This window comes from Delphinus delphis, chromosome X, assembly GCF_949987515.2.
Source record: "Delphinus delphis chromosome X, mDelDel1.2, whole genome shotgun sequence".
NCBI classification, from domain to species: Eukaryota; Metazoa; Chordata; class Mammalia; order Artiodactyla; family Delphinidae; genus Delphinus; species Delphinus delphis.
This window is the reverse complement of record NC_082704.1, coordinates 114549011-114570065: the sequence shown is the minus strand read 5'-3', so window position 1 is coordinate 114570065 and position 21055 is coordinate 114549011. Positions and strand designations below refer to the sequence as shown.

Below are 21055 nucleotides of genomic sequence, written 5' to 3'. Positions count from 1 at the left end.
TTAAAACAACTAGACAAAAGCAATTCATTACTTACATGGGATGCCCAATAAAATCATTAGCCAATCTCTCAGAAGAAGCCTTGGAGACCAAGAGGCAAAGGATGATACATTTAAAGTGCTGAAAGAAAAAAAAATGTAGCTGAGAATTTATATCCAGCAAAACTTTCACAAATGAAAGATAAATTAAGACATTCCCAGATAAACAAAAACTGAAAGAGTTAATTACAACTAGACTTGCCCTACAGGAAATGATAGAGGGAATCTTTCAGGTTGAAATGCAAGGATGCTAGACAGTAACTCAAAGTCTAATGAAGAAATAAAGGTCTCTGCTAAAGGTAAATACACCAGCAAATATAAAAACTGTATTATGGTATTTTTGGTTTGTGACTCCACTTTTTATCTCCTACAGGATTTATAAGACAAAATCATTAAAAAGTTATTAATTTATGTTACTGGATGTACAATAAATAAAGATATTATTTGTGACAAGAAAAACATAAAGGGAGGAGGATGTAGCTGTACAGGAGTAGAGTTTTTGTATGTTATAGACGTTAAGTTGATATCATTTCAAACTAGACTGTTATAAATTTAGGATGTTAAGTGTAATCCCCAGAGTAACCACAAAAAAAAATTCTAAAAAGTATACCTCTTTGAAATAAAAGAGAATCAAAATGGTTCACTACAAAAAAATAAAAATCAACTAAATACGAAAGAGGGTTGTAATAGACAAAAGGAAAAACAAAAAAGCTGTAAAATATACAGAGATCAAATACCAAATGGCAGAAGTCATTCCTTAACAGTAATTATTTTAAATGTAAATGTACTAAACTCTTCAATCAAAAGACACAGATAGGAAGAATGGATAAAACAAACTATGATCCAACTATATGCTGTCTACAAGAGACTCACTTTAGATCCAAAGATACAAGTAGATTGACTGTGAAAGGATGGAAAAAGATATTTTATGCAAATAGTAACCAAAAGACAGCTGAGGTGGCCATACTAACATAAGTCAAAATCTCTTAAAAGAGGCAAAGAATGACAATACATATTGATAAAAGAGTCAAGTCATCATGATGATCTAACAATCCTAAAAATACATGCACCAAACAACGGAGCCCCAAAATATATGAAGCAAACCTTGATAAAATTGATGGAAGAAATAATACTTTTACAGTAATAGTTGGAGACTTTAATACACCAGTTTCAGTAATAGATGGAACATCAATACAGAGATCAGTAAGGAAATACAGGATATGAACAACACTATAAACCAAATAGACCTAACAAACATAAAGAATACTCCACACAACAACAGCAGAATACACATTCTTCTCAAGTGTACATGCAACATTCTCTAGGACAGACCATATATTGGGCTACAAAATAAATCTTAATAAAATTTAAAAGATAAAAATTATAAAAAGTATTGTATCTTTTCCAAACATAGTAGAATGAAGCTAAAAATCAATAATAAAAGGAAAATCAGAAAATTCACAGATATCTGGAAAATAACACACTCTTATACAACCAATGGGTCAAAGAAGAAATCACAAGGGAAATTAAAGAAGAATGAAAACAAAAACACAACATACCAAAACTTATGGGATGCAGTGATAGCAGTGTTCAGAGGGAAATTTATAATGTAAATGCCTGCATTAAAAAAGAAGAAAGATCTCAAATCAATAACCTAACATTACACCTTGAGGAACTAGAAAAAGAAGAGCAAACTAAACCCAAAGCTAGCAGAGGAAATAAATAATAAAGATCAAAGTAGACAAAAATAAAATAGAAAAGCAATTAGAGAATCAACAAAACCAAAAGTTGGCTCTCTTAAAAGATCAACAAAAATTACAAAACTTTAGCTAGACTGACAAAGAAAATAAAGAAGACTCCAATAATAAAAATCAGAAATGCAAGTGGGGGCATTACTACTGACCTTACAGAAGTAAAAAAGAATTATAAAGAGAAGATTGTAAACAAATTAGGTAACCTAGATAAAATGGACAAATACCTAGAAATACAGAAATTACCTAAACTGACTCAAGATGAAATAGAAAAATCTCGGACTTATAACAAGTAAAGAAATTGACTGAATAATCAAAAACCTTCCAATAAAGTTCAGGACCAGACAGCTTCACTGGTGAATTCTTACAAACATGTAAAGAAGAATTAACACCAATCCTTCTCAAACTCTTCCAAGAGATAAAAGAAGAAAGAATACTTCCTAAGGAGGTCAACATTACCTTGACACCAAAGGCAGATAAATACACCACAAGAAAATAAAAACACAGACAAATAACCTTTGTGGATATAGATGCAAAAATCCGCAACAAAATAGTATCAGAACAAATCCAACAGTGAAGTAAAAGGATTATACATCATGGCCAATAGAGATTTATCCCAGGAATGCAAAGCCCTTTTCAACATAATGAAATTGATAAAAGCAATACACTACATTAATAGAATGAAGGAAAGAAAACATGTTATCATCTCATTTGATGCTGAAGAGGCAGCTGACAAAGTCCAACAACTTTTAACAGTAAAAAAAGGAAAACCACTCAGAAAACTAGGAATAGAAGAGAATTTCTTCTACACAACAAAGAGCATTTATGAAAAATTCCCAGCTAACAACATAACTCAACTATATGCCTTCTACAAGAGGCATACTAAATGGGGAAAGACAAAGCTTTCTCCCTAAGATCAGGAACAAGACAAGGATGCCTGCTTCCACCACTGCTGTTCAGCACTTTATTGGCAGTTTTTTCCAGAGCAATTAGATAAGAAAAAGAAATAAAAGGCATTTAAATTTGAAAGGAAGAAGTAAAACTATCTCTGTTTGCAGACGACACGGTCCTATACATTTAAAACCCCAAATAATCCAAAAGAAAACTGCTAGAGCTAATAAATGAATTCAGTAAAACTGCAGCATACAAGATCAACACACAACAATCAGTTGCGTATCGATACAACTGCAATAAACAATCTGAAAAGGAAGTGAAGAAAACAATTCGATTTACAATAGCATCTAAAAGAATAAAATACGTAGGAATAAATTAAACCAAGGAGTGAAAGATTTGTACAAAGCAAATCACAAAACATGGCTGAAATAAATTAAAGAAGACTTTAAAAAATGGAAAGACACACCATGTTCATGGGAAGAAATACTTAATATTGACAAGGTGTAAATACTATGCAAAGCAATCTATAATTCAATATGACTCCTATAAAAATTCCAACAGCCTTTTTTTTTTGAGGAATTGAAAAAGCCAATCTTCAAACTCATATGAAATTGCAAGAGGCCCTGAATAGCCAAAACAATCTTGAAAGAGAAGAACAAAGTAGAAGGGTTCACAATTCCTGATTTCAAAAATTACGGCAAAGCTACAGTGATCAAAACAGTGTGGTACTTACATCAGCATAAACATCAGTTCTATCCAATGGAATAGAACTGAGAGTCCATACATCTATAGCCAATTGATTTTGACAAGGGTAGCAAGTCCATTCAGTGAGGGAAATACCAGTCGTCAGCAAATGGGGCTGGGACACCTGGATTTCTACATGCAAAAGAATGAAATTGGACCTCTATCTCACATCATATACAAAAATTACCTCAAAATAAATCAACGGCTTAAATATAGGGCCTCAAGCCATAAATCTCTTAAAAGAAAACAGGAGTCAATTTTTATGACCATGGATTTGGCAATTGAATGTCTGTTTGTTTTTGATGACACCAAAGCATGAGCAACAAAAGAAAAAATAGGTAGTTGGACTTCATCAAAACTAAAAACTTTTGGGTATCAAACGACATTACAAGGAAAGAGTAGAGACAATCTACAGAATGGGAGAAAATATTTACAAATTACATGTTTGATAAGGGTTTAATATCCAGAATATATAAAGAACTCCTGCAATTCAGCAACAGAAAGACAACCCACCCAATACAAAAATAGACTTTTCTCCAAAGAAGATAGCAAATAATCACATGAAAAGATACTCAATGTCATCAGTCGTTAGGGGAATGAAATTCAAAGCCACTTCACACCTACTAGGATACCGATTATCAAAAAATGGAAAGTAAGCACTGGTTAAGATATGGAAAAATTAGAAGTCTTATACATTACTTGTGGCAATGTAAAATGGTGTAGCCAATGTGGAAAACAGCATGGCAGTTCCTTAAAAAGTTAAACATAGAATTACCATATGACCCAGCGATTTCACTCCTAGATATATACTCAAAAGAATTGTAAGCAGAAACTCAAACAATTCATTGCAGCATTACTGACAATAGTCAAAAGTTGAAAACAGCCCAAGTGTCCACCAACAGAAAAATTTTTTAAATGTAGTATATACATACAATGGATTATTACTGAGCCATAAAAAAAGAAGCTCTGATACATGCTACAACACGGATGAACCCTGAAATCATTATGTTAAGTGAAAGAAGCCAGACACAAAGGACAAATATTGTATGATTCTACTTATATGAAATATCTTGAATAGACAAATTTATAGAGACACAAAGTAGATTAAAAGTTGCCAGGGGGCTGGACAGAGAGAAGTATGGGGCACTATTGCTTAATGGTTACAAAGTTTCTGTTTGAAGTGATGGAAAAGTTTTATAAATAGATAATGGTGATGGTTGCACAACTTTGGGTTTGACCTAAGAAGTTTTATTAATGGACTAGAGTTGACATTTCAAGGAACACTCATGAAAGACTGAATGACACAAAGAAATGATTTTGATCTTGAAAGGGAGAAAAAATTGATCTGCAGGAACAAATCCCCTTTGTTAAAGTGAAGACCACTTCAGCAGGACTTGAATGGGGCCTGAGTTTCTGGGACCAACAAGGTCCCAGGTGGTGCTGATTCTGCTGATCTTCCAACTCCGGTGTGAGCAGCAGGGGACACAATAGTTAGGATGCACTATTCACAGTGATCCTATTCCCTCTTACAGTGAATTTGATCAATTGATCCAAAACTGAAGATGTTAATGAGCAATAATCAATAACTCTATTACCCCTCTCAAGTAGCATAACTGTAATTTTACTTGGGCTACCAAAACAAATGCCTTACTCCAAAGAAGACAGTCTGAGAGAGATATTTAGCAACAAAGAGGATCAGTATGGGATGAGGCTTGTTATAGCTTGTGCTGGGGGTCAGGGAGGGGAACCATCTTTCCTAATCCCTATGAAGTATTCTAAATATAGTTTTTGCTTCCATTTATACTTGAGTTATGGCAAGGTTGTTCTCTCTCATAAGAATAAGGCAAAAAATAAAGGAAGAGAGTGAGAAAGAAAGGAAAAGAGGGAGGGAGAGAGGGTAGACGGGAGAGAGGAGACAAGGAAGGAAGGGAGGGAGGGGAGGATAGGGATATGAGAGATTAGATGTCTACATAATTCTTCTTCCCAGTCAAATTCTCATCCAATTCACTTTGGAATATCTTCGGTGATAAACCAATTAGATTAGGTTAACTAGTGTTAACTCTTTCTGCAGTTTATAGAACACATGCATTCGCTGGTGATCACATCTAAGAATGTGTTCTTGTTAATTAGAACACCTTAGCAGATTATTGGGCTAAAACAGAGGAAAGGTTGTGCTGGCACATGTCAGGATAACTCTTAAAAGTGAAAAATGATTCTATCATTCAACCCGAAAAACTTGCAGGCATATTCCCATATTTAGGTAACTTCTATCCTTAGAATGAGTCTATTGGCCTCAGGCATTTTATCCCTGTAGTTTAAAAAGGTGTCCCTAAACTTAGGCAGTTTCTGCCTCTTACAAACTCTGTGACCTTGGGAAAATTAATGAATTTCCTTTATGCCTCAGTTTCCTCATCCGTAAAATGGGGGACATGGAAGCATGTAATTACTGAAGAATGAAATAAGGCACTCATTGGCATGCAGCGAGGTTTTAATATATGTGGGCTCTTATTATACGCATGTGCTAATCCCTTATCAAAAAAAAGTTACTTTTTTTCTTCCCAAGGTTTTATACCCAAATGCAAATGAACCTTAAGGCAATGCCCAAGATTGAAGCGATCAGATGTGAAGGATTAAATTATCCCAGAAATGTACAAACCAATGGGAAATACCATGGTTGGCAGGTCAGAGGATATTATGCAATGAATCCAGTGCAGCAAAGGGGTTTAAAGTTTAGGTTTTTGGAATCAGAATGATGAGACATTGAGTCTCAGCTTCTCTAATTACTGTGGCATGACTTTAAGCAAGTCACTTAACCTCTCTAACCCCCAGTTTCCTCATCTGAAAATATTTATTGGAGCAGTAAAACAATTCCTCTTTTGTGAGGATTAAACTAGGTAATTTTTTTAATGTGCTTAGTACAGTGTGTCAATATGTGGTGGCTTAAAAAATATTTTGAATTCTAGCAATACACTCACACTGTCATTTACTGGGAACGTTAGAAACAGATATATGATGGTAGGACCCAGCCTTCTAACTGGTTTCAAGCCAGGTGGGGAGTCCAGACAATCAGATAATGTACAGTACGAGACAAACTACATTTGGATTTTCAAATTCTTCCTGTTAAGATGACATTTCTCTCTTTCCTGTTTCTTTTCCCACATCATTCATTTTCTACCTTGCATATAAAAATTCATGAAAGTTTTCCATCCTGAATTGGACCATCTAAAAGGAAATATTTTCTTGTGAAGAGAGGAAAAAAAAGCAAAGATACATAATTTCTCATGACGTGCTTCTACCTTGTCTAATTTATTTCTTATTAGCAGAAGAATATATTTGTTATAGAATAAAATTCTATGACCAAGAAAGAGACTCTTTTTGGTTTTCGTTTTGCTTTGTTTTGTTTGTTTTGAGTAACCGAAACAGAAAAACAAAATCAAGTAGAGTAGGAAGTGACCATGGAGAGGAAGTCAAGTTGGCAGATACTGAATAACAGAGGGATGAACTAAAAGATGGAATATTTCAAAGATGCAGGCTGAAAATGCTTTGGTAATATGGTGGTGCCTATGATTCCACGCCTGCAAACACTTCTTAAAAAATAAACACATTTTCATTAAAAACAGAAAAGTTAGTTATGTTAAAAAGAAAAACAGCTCAATACATCTCTTTTACCCAAACTCCTTGCTCCTTCTTTTACCAAAAGTCCTTGCCTGGGGGAGTCCATTAGCTGTTGAGTCCTTTTCCTTTCCTCATTTTGAGAACTCAACGTGGACTTGTAGAAGTAAAAACATGGCGCTCAAGTGTGGCCACAGCTGTGTTTTACTACCAGCCTTTGAGGGAGGCCTCAAGTCAAACTCCTCCTCATTCAGATCCTACTGGCTTGTTGGGTACTGAGCCAACTGGGGTGTACCTTGCACCAGGTTGCTGAGCCTTTGTCAAGTGAAAAGAGACAAATTTCCACAGGGGAAAGCAGTGAGTGAATAGACAGTTCATGGCAGTATGAGCCATTTCTTATCTCAGAAAGCATTATGGGGAAACTACATGAGGGCAATAAACATATTGCTCAGCATAACATGAAACCGGAAATCATCAGGAAGTGATTTATCTGTTGTCAAAGGGCAAAGAGTCTGTGGCCATACCCCTTGAACACGCCTGATTATACCTGATCTCTGAAGCTAAGCAGAGTCAGGCCTGGTTAGTGCTTGGATGAGAGACAAAGGGCAAGAGGAAAGAGAGTTAGTCCCTCCGTCTCTGGAGGAAAAAGTAGGCTCTTTGTTTATAGCACATTTAGGATTAATAAATCTTTCTTTACAGTATATTTACTGAGGCGACAATCTGGACATTAAGTGACACTGCTGTGTTTGGTTCTTAAGATGAGCTGATTTTCTTTGATTTTGTATTTCTGTGCATCATTTTTCATTGGGGGGGTCACAGGATATAAAGAAGGAATAGGGTAAATTCAGAGGTATCAAGAGAATCAAACTAGATCCACTGATTTAAAGGGTATCACATGAAAGGAGGTGGATATTCCTGACCCATCCACAGTTCAAAACGCAGCTCCATTTGAACTCATAAACGTGGGCTATTTCATCACCATGGGCGCCTACTGTTGACATCTACAATGTTGATGAGCCTAAGGTCAAAGAAAGCCACCCACCCAAAAGGCAATTTTGATAGCAACTATTGACAATGAATTCCGTTTAATAGTCTTCAGCTTATATTTTCCAAATCCAAAACTCTTCAGGGTAAGTTACTGCATAACTGTCATTATTGGAAATGCTAGTGGGAATGCTATCACTGTTAACCTCTCTGGGTAAAACTTTTTTTTTTTTTTTGCAATCTCACCATCATTTTAATTTTGTTTACATCTCTAGTCATTTGCACAGATGTTGATGGAGCTGTATTTTTGCTTCAATGTCTATTGCAACATTCTTATTGCGTTCTGCAGGTCCTCCAGTAAACGTTACTTGCAATATTTTTATCAACAGTTTTGGATCAGTCACAGAAACCACCATGGTAAGTGCTACAACGCCACTGGCAAGAGAAAAACGTGACTTGATTATGCCATGAACACAACCTGTCAAATTTTCTATTTATTGTTCAACTTGCAGGGCCTCCTGTAAATGTTACCTGCAACATATTTATCAACAGCTTTGGGTCAATAGCAGAAACTACAATGGTGAGTGGGACTGAGCACTGAAGCCATCGTGTGAAGGAATGGGATATGCGATCAAACAGTACTGTTGTATATTTGTAGGACATTTACTGAGTGCCAATTTCCAAGTTCATTCACCTCTAGAAAACAATTAGTTATTTATTTAAAATTCAATAATCTTTTATCCATCATGCCAGAGAAATTCTGGAAACACATGGTGTTCGGTTAGATTTAGGTAGAATTATCAGTATTAAGCATGGTTTACAGTTAAGGATATTTAAATATTTGCATCTCCAATGTTTCAGAAATACAAATTTCAAAGTTTGGGAGATATTTTTCATATAATAGGAAGTTTTAACATAATCAAGCCTCAGACATGCTACATTTAAGACAGGGGTCCCCAACCCCCCCTCCCCCCCGGGCCTCACATTGTTACCGAGGCCTGTTAGGAACCTGTCCGCACTGCAGGAGGTGAGTGGCGGGCTAGCGAGCGAAGCTTCATCTGCCGCTCCCCATCGCCCGCATTACCACCTGAACCACCCAACCATCCCCCTCCCCCCCGCCCCGCCCCCACTCCATGGAAAAACTGTCTTCCTCGAAACTGGTCCCTGGCGCCAAAAAGGTTGGGGACCACTGATTTAAGATACACGCCAAGGAGCTGACCTTACAATGAACACACACACACACACACAATTTGGTGGCAATAGAAAGTTGTTCCAAGTCCAAAGCAATTACATCACATGCATGGCTTTTCCAAAAAAAAAAAAACATAAACATAAAAAACTAATAAAAAACCATCACACTCTAAGTGCAGACATGTTTCACATACATGAAAAAGATCTCAGATACTGTAAAATCCACCAAGATTCCTTATCAATGTCAAGATGGTGTTGTTGCCTGTGACACAGCCTATTAGATAAGTAGGCTTACAGTGCTAGGCTAGTGTGTGGAGATTACATTTTGGGTAAAACATTTTCTTGGCCCCCATACAATTTAAGTCCTAAGTCAATTGGCTGGTTCAAATTTTCAGTACTATGTAAAGTATACAGTCATATTATTGAATGAGACCGAAATAAACTATAGTTGAGCGTGACTATACTACTATGGTGGCCGATGTCCTAGAAACACTCAAGAAGTGAAAGAAGGAGCATAATGCCATTGAGAAGTAAAAAATAGTGTTCCCCTGTGTTTATGAATTCTCTCTTTTAGGCTACCAGGATTGCGTTTAACAAATTACTGTACTTTTTGGTGTCCTTAATGTTATAAAAGAATAATTTACCTCTTATCACTCCTTTCCACTGGCAAGTCAGACATAATGCAACTCCACTACCCGTTTTAATATTATTCTGACACAGCATTGTCCAGAAACGAGACTTTTGGGGCTTTGACAGTATGTAGTGCATTAAGAATTTTACCCAACCAGGATAGTTTTGATAGGGTTATTAAATGACTCATAAGAAAAGCTGAACATGGAAAGAAGACTCCAACTCTGTACTTGGCATTCAGTTTCTGTCTCTCCCCTCCTGGTTTTATCCTGGTAACAGAGGGGCAAATCTTCCAGCCGCCCAAATCACTATCACCAGCTTTACACGATGGCATTCAATGACAATATTTGCACGACCTAACGCTGATTGCTTTAATTAGACCCTTAAGTTGCTTTGATTAAATCTCCTTATTGCCTTTTACCCTCAATCAAAAATGTAAATGTGCACCTTTCCAGTGTTCATTAATGCAAGAAAAAGCTAAATATTTAAGGAGATGAAAATGGAAACGATGGATATCCTTGTTTTCCTGTGTCTTTAAGAGCTACTGAAGGTGTTTAACAAATGGGCTGCTTAGGTGCTTCTTGGCCACTTATTAAGGTGTCCTTTGACATGTTTCCTACGCAAAAATTTGGAAATCATTGTCCAAGTGTAATATCAACGGCCTGTCTATTCTGCTGTATGAGACGTACTGAATCGCATGACCAGAAGAATGATGTGTATTGTGCTTCTTTTATTTTATTTCTTGGCTTCTGATGTAATGACAAACTGAATTTGGCTTTTAAAAATATCTTTTATTTTCTTCAATTATGGCTTTTGTGTGAAACTAAAAAAAAATGTTTTTTGAAACTCCACCATGCTTAAATCAAAGAATAAATCATGTCATGTAGGGTAGGGACTGGCAAACATTTTTCTCTAAAAAGCCAGACGGTAAAGACTTAAGACTTTGAGGACCAGACAGTCTCTGTCACAACTACTTAATTCTGCCCTTTTGGCATAAAAGCAGCCATAAACAATAGTAAGCAAATGGGTGTGGCTATACTCCAAAAAAAACTACTTATAAACACAGGCTATGGCCAAATTTGGCCCACAGGCCATAGGTTGCCAACTCCGGGATCTAAGGCATCACTATTTAAAATGGACATTATTCAGGGGCTCATAAGAACATGAGAATTGCTCCACCTTGAAAAGGTCTTACTTTCCCAGACCCCTTAGGCCCTGCCTGGGGACCTACCTGATGTACCCACAGAGTGTCATCACAGCCTGAGCTTCCCTTACCAAAACCCTGAGATTCTACCATCCACGAACATTCTCACAAAATGTGACTCAAAAAAATGGTCAAAAAAGTTAAACAGAAACAGATTCTTCCTTGAACTGTCTTTAGTTGGAGTCAAGACATCAGACCTTTAGGTTTTATGCACAGTAATATATGTAGTCATTGAGGACGTTGATTAGTGCTATGGGGGGGATAATAGTTTTGCTTTCTCTATGTTTTCTGGAATGATTTTTTTCCAAGAATGTCTCAGAATTCTGAGTTTCTGAGCATGTTGATTTCCCTCTCTTCCCTCATGTCCCACTCTTATCCCACAACCCTTGACAGCATTATTGAAGGATTTAGTTTGGATGTTTGTTTCTAAATAAGAGGCAATAATTATCTGTTTTAAGAATGTGATATGACTTTCTTTTGGTTCTATCCAGTCTGCCCTCTTATGTTTGATGAAATCCCACTAAACTACTGTTGGTACTAACTGCCCACAAAGATTAGGCTCACTTACAGACACAGTATTGCCTCTTACTCCTTTGGTATGTTAGTGTTTAAAGACTGTGCTCACAGGACAATATATTTGTGTTATTCTAAGGAATATTTTTATGGATCATTATGATCATGCACATTATTTCAAAACATGTACTTCTGTTCATTAAGAGTCACAGGGATCTGGTGACGTTCATTACTAGCTGACCCTGTGTTAAAAGTATTCAGTGGAACAATTTTTTTTTTTTCCTTATGATTCCAAAAGACTCAGAAGACCAGTAAGGGATGTATGATGAGACAGGTTATCTTTCGGTTTTGGAACGTCAGTTTACCATTTCCTTTTCTTTCTTTCCCCTTTTCCTTTAGCTAGTGATGGCAAGTGAATTTACAGGATGAGGAGTGTATTTGCAACCGTCTCCTTCCTACTATAAAGGCATAGTTTGGGAATATCGATAATGTCAGTAAAGGTCAAGAGTATTTGCATGCCATCTGCACACAGCTGTCCCCAAGGTTGTCCCCAAGGCCATCAGAAAATGGAGAAGAGATAGTCTCCTCAAAGCTTCCAAATGACTGCCTGGAAGGATGTGGGTGAATAGACTGTGATTTGGACCTATGGGTGCTGGAACACTCCCCATGCTACAGCAGCAGACTCAGACCCTTTCCTCATTTAATATTGAGAGACTGCAATAGGGGGAAGGGGGTAGAAAGAGCTGAAGGTGTACAAAACGTGTCCACTTGGAGAGCATCTCCAGAATATGATTCCAGCTCCCCAAACTCTTCCCCAAATTCCCCATGCTCTGCTGGTTACCGCTACAGGGTGAAGAGTTGTTTTATCTCCGATCTGAAATCACTTTCCTAAAGAACTGGATAAGGTGTAGACAGTCCCTTAGGAGAATGCAGGCTACGCTGTAACTGCTGGAATGACATTACAGACCTTTCATTCTATAGGTGCATAAGCAACTCATAAGGAGATGCTAACTTACCAGGAATAGCAGGTAGCTACATTCCTTATTTCTGAATTTTTAAGGGAGAACCAAGAATCTACCTAACATTTTGTTAATCTGAGATATAAGGTGTCCTTGGTCTCTAAATTAACAATACAATGTTAAAACCTGGATTCATCATAAAGCAACTGCCCCCCCTGCCATAATTTCAAATTCAAAGCTAACTTCCCATATTCAAAGCTAGCACAGACTCAAGATGATGAAAACTTCACTGCAGTGTAGCTAGAAGTTAAAACTGAAGTGCCATATAGGTCTGTGGGAAATCCACAAAGCATATGTTTGTCTATAATAACTTTATAACATAACTGGATTGAAAAATATATACCTATAAAAATAAAAAGAGAGCAGTAAAGTTTAATAACAATATTTATGAGACAGAGTGGCAATCTCTATGTACAAATGCTACACTAAATATAATAGTAACAAAATAATTCAATTTAAGGAAACAATCTTTGTGGCAATGGGCATAGAATTAGAAGGTACCAAGAAAAGTAAAACTTTAGAAATTCTAAATTTGATATGAAATAATAGTATGGAATATAGGTACTTGTATTAACTGTGCTAAGAATATAATAAAGATTCTATGACTTACACATAGCTTTTGAAAAAATAAAAGATATGTGTATGTATTTACACACATACACATGTGCACACATACACATATATATACACATATATATATAATATATACATACAAACACACTTTTTAATTTGAATTTTTCTATTACCTAATCTAGTACCCAGAGAGTCAATCATAGGAAAACAAATTTTAATACAAGGAAATACGTCATTTATTTGAAGTAGAATCTGTCTCTGGAGAGAGAAGGCAGTATAAAAGAAAATTCAGTCTACACTTAAGCATGTCTCTTAATATTTACTTCTTTAATATTTCATTAAACCTAGAAGCAAAAATAAAGACAAAGAAAGGCTACAGAGCAATATAACTATCTCCTGTGGTTTGGAATATCTTGAGAGAATAAACCTATCTGTAAATAAACAGAGGTGATGCACAGATAAATCATGCATCAAATTTGTACCCTACATTGAAAATGATAGTGAACTGAAAGAATTACAGAGGCACAGCCCCGGAAAATCTTTTCTTTGGCTATCTACTTCTCTATATCCTTGGGCGCCCTTTTCTATTCTTAAAGGTTTTAAGGGTTGCCATTTATTTTGGAATAATGTATAGCATCATGAAAAAAATTATGGAAAATTTTAATTCCTATACATTATAAAGAACAAACACTCCCAAAATATCTAATAAAAGTCTTGTTTCATATAATTCCTGTCATTGTGGAGTAAAATGTATTTTCTCCTCTAACTTTTCCACTTATTCTTGCTTATGAATAGGCTAATTAATTTATTTTAAATTAACTGTTAGATATTTAATGGTTCTATTGTGATAAGATAGATTCAGTGCTCTTTTTAAAGTTCTGATATTGGGAGAACCTATTTTATTATTTTAAATAGATAAAATTCAAAATAGAAAAGCAGGAAACACTGGAGAAGAATACTTGTGGGAAAGACTTTTTAAAAAGATGTATTAATACATTAGCTGGGAAATTTTATATTGAGATTTTTTTTTAAAAAGGTCAATGTTTTCATATTGTATGTCACCAATGTAATATTCTCTAGAGGCTCTCAAAATGCATCTTTAAATCATTCTCAGGTTCAAAGGAGGACTGCAATGATGTTGTCCTGGTGATTCTGCCGCCCAGTGCTCGCTATCTGGCGTCTCATGGCCTCTCCCATTTTATGTTTCCTTCCTGGGTGGGGGGCCTCAATGGCCTCCCAATGGCCTAAGAAATTTAACCCATTCACCTCTGTTATTTCCAGCTGTCATTACTTCTTGTACTTAGAGTTCTTCTACCTCCAGAATTGGCTAAGAGATGACGTCCTCTTCTTTCCTACTGAAACAAGCTCATAGACCCCCACACACAAAATTTTATGAAGGATAATTGGTTCCCACCCTAAGGGAAATAAAAGGGCTGTAGATGTCACACAGTGAAGACACTGCATCTTTTTCCTTCAGGAAACCTTAAGAAAATCTCACAGTTGATCTATCCAGTGCCTATTTATATGCAAATTGGATTATTATATTTTCAATAGCCCCTGTTTTGATTTTCTACAAATCACACATTCCCACTCTTTACTCACACAAAACTCCAAAGGTTCCAGTCACTCCTATTGCCAATGAAACACTGAACTGATAATCTCTTTCCAGTTACTACCCTCCGGTCTCTTTGGACAATCCCCAAAATGCAAAATATGTGATGGGGAGAACTCTGAGGTTCTGCCATCCTCTTGGCTCACTCATGGAAGGAGGGGGCAGCCAGTGAGCAAACAGAATGGGATGGAAGCCTGGCTGGCCTCACAACAGCACCCTCTTAGGTCTGGGAATTTGCTGTGCAAGCCTGGTATAATCCCAAATAAAAGTCAGCTGATAAAATTTTCCAAGTCAGAAAGTCCTTATGTTGTACAACAAGGAAACGTACAGTTATTTCTTTTAATATTTCAGCTTTTCCTAATAAGCTGGGTTCTGATGACTGATTTTCAGAAGTTAGTAACTACTTGATTATTAGCATTCTTTAAACCCACAGTGGGCACTCTTTCTAAGAACTGCCACTTCCAAAATACTCTACCAGCCTGATCATCAGGATGGCTGTATTTGGGGGGGAAAGTCATGGGAATTTGGAGAGTTTAGTAATAAGCAGAAGGAACTGGATTTGAAGCTCTCTTCCATACACCCTGATCTTTATAACTTACTTACAGATTTTCTTTTGGCTCTAAAGGGATTAACCAAAACCGACCAACCCGAGGTGGTCTCCATTGTACCTTATAGAGTAACCAACCATCTGAGTTTTGCCTAGGACTGAGTGGGTTCCCTGAAAATTTCATTTTTACCTGAGGCTAAAATGGGAAAGTTCTCAGGCAAACCAAGGACATGTTGGTCACTGTTAGAGAAAAGTAAACAATGACTCAAAATCCAGGTGCCCGAACAAAGATGTGGAAACAAAGCAAATGAAGGTGAAAAAGGTAAAGGAAAGAGAGTAAAATGGGATGAGTATATATCACCCTAAATGACCACAGTGGCAGATGTGGACCACTGTTAGCTCTGAACCATAGTCCTGCTTGACTAGGGAATACTGTTGAAGCCTTTATTGGGTCTGCTCTGTCAAGCGAAGCAACAGTTTCCATGAACCTAAAGACCTTTGCGTAGAAATCCTCTGAAGAGAAGTTACTGTCCCAAGCTGATTCATTAGCACAGAAGAAAATTCCCATGCCAAGTGGGAATGACAGGGTGTACCTGAGGCTCCCACAGGGAGGAACACCTTTATCAAAAGGTGCTCAGATTAGGAAAACATGAAAAAGATTTCTGTTTTGAAATCTCCAGTTGACTACTGTAGATACAACCCATTCAGAGAAATGATAAAATATTTAAGAATTTCAAAAGTAAGTAGCTGTAAGGGAATTATCTTGTCAACATGAACCATCTTAATATTTATGTTGATGAATTTAAAAAATTTTGGCCCATCATATCAGAGTTTTATGATAAGATTTCTACTACCAAAATTACAGAGTGGGTTTTCTTCTGCCCAGAGCATCTGAGCAGATTGAAAATAGAGATCATGTCATTTCTGATTTGGAAAATGAATAGGTTTTATTTGACAATCTGCTATCACAGACTGACTCCTGTACTTATCATTACCTTTTTCTACAGCAAAATCAGATTGAGTTAGTATTATTTCCTCCCAGAACGATTAAGTGAAACAAAAATTCAACCAGCTCAACTTGTTCCATTAGTGTTCTGCTTTGGTCAAGTCTTCTTTCCTTCTTGTCTCTGTTCCCACTCCTAATAGAATTGAGTGGTTTATCTTGACCAAGATATACACAGCTGGGTTTACTCAGATACCAACACTGCATGCATCGAATCAGGCAGAAGAGTGAGGGGGAAATATGCCAGAGTGGGCAAGAAGTAACGCTTACGCATGGCGTTTCTGTAGGACTACCGAGTGAATATTTTTCTGAGACAACAGTGGAATGATTCACGGCTGGCTTATAGCGAGTACCCTGATGATTCTCTGGACTTGGACCCATCGATGCTGGACTCCATTTGGAAACCAGATTTGTTCTTTGCCAATGAGAAGGGGGCCAACTTCCATGATGTCACCACCGACAACAAGTTGCTTCGCATTTCAAAAAATGGCAAAGTGCTCTACAGTATCAGGTAAGCTTCCTTCGGCTGCCCCCTGCTCCCTTCTCCATTTTTCTCCTGACCTAGAGCTGCATGATTCTGCAGGGCAAGATGTATATAAATATTATCCTTTGTGGTCTCTTGTTTATTATTTAAACTTAAAGTTGGTGAGAGTGCCAGTGGTTCCCATGGTCTCAGAAGTGTAATTCTCCATAACCAAAATATATTTGGTTGGATGGTGGGTAGGTGATGGTATCATATAAATATCTGCACAAATATGTTTTTATATATTTGTTTATTTTATTTATTTATTTTTGGCTGCGTTGGGTCTTCGGTGCTGTGCACGGGCTTTCTCTAGTTGCAGTGAGCCAGGGGTATTCTTCTTTGCAGTGTGCGGACTTCTCATTGCGGTGGCTTCTCTTGTTGCAAAGCACGGGCTCTAGGTGTGCAGGCTCAGTAGTTGTGGCTTGCGGGCTCTAGAGCGCAGGCTCAGTAGTTGTGGCTCACGGGCTTAGTTGCTCCATGGCATATGGGATCGTCCCGAACCCGTGTCCCTTGCATTGGCAGGCAGATTCGCAGTGATTCATCAATCACTGCGCCACCAGGGAAGCCCCATAAATATGTTTTTGATTGGTTCAATAAAGGAAGTGCAGGCCCTTTAGTTCAATTACCACTGAGCATAACATACAAATTCTCATTTCAAATAATTATGCCATTCTATAGCATTTAAACACACACACACACACACACACACACACACACACACACACACACACAAAGATGCAATGGCTCAGTATCGTCAATGACAGCATACTTTGAGCTCAGTGAATGGAAAACTGGTTCTAATCCCAGATCTACTTCTAACTAAACATGTGATCTTGATATGTTAACATTTCTTGGGCTTGAGCTTGGGATAGATGCATTTTTGCTTTTTTATTCAAATATGATCTTCTCCAGAATATTCTCCAGAATACCACCCTACAATCAAAATAATCACTCCCTTTTAGGAACTCTCATAATAGTTTCTCTGTGAATCTGTAAGTCTCTGACTTCTTCCTATCCCATATTTTGGCTACTTCTGTACACAAATATAGCATAAGAGCATAGACTTTTGGAATCAGACAAACCTAGAATTAAACTGAAGCTTTGCCACTTACTAAGTTACATAAGCTATAACCTTCAGTTACCTTAATTGGAAAATGGGAAACACCATATTTAACTCAGAGTATTCTTGTGAGAATGAATTATATACAGCAGAGGTCAGCAAATATTTTCTGTAAAGGGCAGATGGAAAGTATTTTAGCTTTGCCAGTCAGACTGTCTCAGCTCTGTCAGAGCGACTCAACTCTGCCATTATAGCACAAAACAGCCATAAACAATACTCAAACAATTAGGTGTGGCCATGTTTCAATAAAACTTTATTTACAAAAACAGGTGGTGGACTAGATTTAGCTCTTTGGCCATAGTTTGCCAACCCCTGATATAGAGTAAATAAAAATACTTGCCACAGTTCATGACACAGAGTATGTTCTCAATAAATGAAATGATGGCTGTTTGCATTTTTAAGTTAACATTCTTTCTAAATAATAAGCTCTTTAAAGCCAAGATATTCGGATTTTTCATCTTTTGTAACCCCTCCCAAAGGGCCAAGACAGTGTATTGTATATGAGAGAAATCGAATACATTGAATAAATATTGACATGTTAAAGATTCTTTAGAGAATTCCCCCTTTCTCTCCAATCTTATTACCAACAACAAAAAAAAAGAGGCAGCTAGTGTCTTTGCAAATGATTTTCACAAGTTTGCAGACTCACCACCACCAAAACTGCATTTCACAACTCTATATACAATTTAGGTCTGTACTGTAGATTCCATTCTTAACCTAGTAATTTCACAGCTTGCTGGTGGCAGATAGCTGCAATGTCTTTTGGAAGGAAAGAGGCTGCTCATTTGTAAAAAGTGGCAAAGTCACCGCTTCCACAAAGAACCAGGGAAACTTCCCCCACTTTATTTTTAAGAAACTTTACATTTATTTTTATAAAAATTTTTAAGGAAACACAGAATATTCCACATGGTGATGCATTTGGTGTAAGACGCAGTATTGGGCACAACCTAAGTTGATGTGACCTGATGAAATGGGACATATATAGAGCATGGTGCTGGGAAGGAGAGTTATAAAAAGCAGCACAGGGTATCAGCTGCTCCAGCTAACCCTCTGGGCCTTGGGTGGCAGTTGCTCTAGTAAATACCTGGCATCATGCACTGCCGAAATAAAACCAGGGTTTTTTTTTTTTCCTTCTGTTCTATAAAGGCCCTTCCATTCTAGAACCATGAAGAATAGAACGTCCCCGAGACTCGATCCAGAGGCAATTCTTCTATCTCTGGTTCCCAGTAGGCTCTGAAATACCCCACAATTGTTTTGGGTTGGGTAGAGTTTGTCCTGTGGCAGGGTGGTTTAGACTTTTCCTTCACTGTGGGTATTCTATGAAATCAGGGGAAAGACCCCTGGTGCAGGAGAACTGGGCATGCCATTTTAGGGAAACACAGCTCCTGGCAGATTTGAATTGTAGGAATCTAATTACTTCCCTGGAAGGGTTTTCAATGAGCCAGACACGGTGCTGGGCCTAGAGATCCAGAGGTGAGTAAAATGAGAAAAGTTCTGTGCTTTCTTAGCACAGAACTGTGCTTTCTTAGCTCTGTAGGAGCAGAGGTAGAATTAACTCTGCATGGAAACCAAAGCCCAAGGCTTTGATGGCCAAACAGAACACAGAGAACTCTGCAGCCCACTGACTTCATAACAAGCAAGGTCACACTCCCCAAGAGGTAATATATCTGTTTGCCAGAAGACCAAGATTTAAAAAAGGGACTGACAATAGACCAGAAATCCATACACGTCCTGCAGATTCAAACACCTGAGGCACCTGAGTAAAATTTAAACAAATCTTTTAAATAGGAACCAAAGGTCTTAGCTCAGTGTTAGAAAATTTCTCTCCAGTGATGCAGGACATAGTCTCTGATGATGAAGATGTCAAATCTATTTCTGTCCACTTATCCTCTGATTACTTTTTTAATTATTCACTTCCGTCATATGTTTGATCTTACTCTGTTTTCATGTTTTTTGTTGACCCACCCCATTAAGTATTGACCATTTTTGACCAAAGTGTAAACAAGGACACACATCTTGCTTTGTATACCCTCTTCAGAGACAGTCAAATTCTAAATTCATATTACTTTAAAAGGCCTGAATCCACAGTGGAATAACGAGGTGAGCCTTGGGTATAATACATATTAGTGCTCAAACAATATTTACTGAATTGAATATAATGAATTGTAGTAGAAGTCAGGACATCATGACCTATGGTATGCAATATGAAAGAGAAAAGGAGAGGGTGAGCATTTTTGTTTTTTTGTGGTTTTTTTTTTATTTTGTTTTTTGTTTTTTGCGCTACGCGGGCCTCTCACTGTTGTGGCCTCTCCCGTTGTGGAGCACAGGCTCCGGACGCGCAGGCTCATGGCTCACGGGCCCAGCCGCTCTGCGGCACGTGGGATCCTCCCGGACAGGGGTACGAACCCGCGTCCCCTGCATCGGCAGGCGGACTCTCAACCACTGCGCCACCAGGGAAGCTCGAGGGTAAGCATTTTTAAAGAGAAGCAGCTGGTCTCATATGTCCACAATGTCTTTGCTAATATTTGTTTTCTTCCCTTACTTCCCACTGCTTCTGAGACTTCTCCGCCAAAACTCTGACTTTTATAGAAGCATAAGGTTTTTTTTTTAATTGAAGGTATTACAGGGCAAAATATCCTTGTTTTACTGATGAGGAAGTGACTTCTTTAAAAAGTTAAATGAGCTAAAATAATGGAGCCCATAAATAGGAAAGCTAGGACAAGAATCAAAGCTCTTGACTTCTATTTCAGAGCTATCATCTCCTACCCCACATTAATTCTTCATTTACTCCAACTCAAATCCAAAGACACAAACAAATACAATACCAAACACATGTCATTTTCGAACCAACCTTTTGGGGACTCAGTTTTCAAAGGACTAGTGGAGGAAGAAGGTAAGATTTAAGATGAGAATATAAAGTATCTTAAAATTTCGCAAATGTCTAAAAAGACTTTAAATTCAAGATGCCACAATTGACCTTCAAATAGGAAGCTCATTTGATAGTTTTATACAGCATGTATAGCTTATATAGCATATCTACTTTCTGAAAACTTTTACTATCCCAGGGATCAAAGGGCTGAAAAGACCCATTAAAGTTAT

At 37.4% G+C, this 21055-nt stretch overlaps 1 protein-coding gene across 3 annotated transcripts in view; it reads left to right on the top strand.

Annotated features, from left to right (window-relative positions):
- GLRA2 (glycine receptor alpha 2) overlaps window positions 1-21055 on the top strand; it is a 194275-nt gene that overhangs the window by 33724 nt on the left and 139496 nt on the right. For 2 of the 3 annotated variants that reach the window (XM_060002823.1, XM_060002825.1), the window contains exons 3-4: window positions 8371-8438; window positions 16601-16824. In XM_060002823.1, the coding sequence (XP_059858806.1) occupies window positions 8371-8438; window positions 16601-16824 (292 nt within the window). Of the gene's footprint in view, window positions 1-8370; window positions 8439-8533; window positions 8602-16600; window positions 16825-21055 lie in introns of all 3 variants that reach the window. The other variant, XM_060002824.1, reaches the window with a different exon arrangement.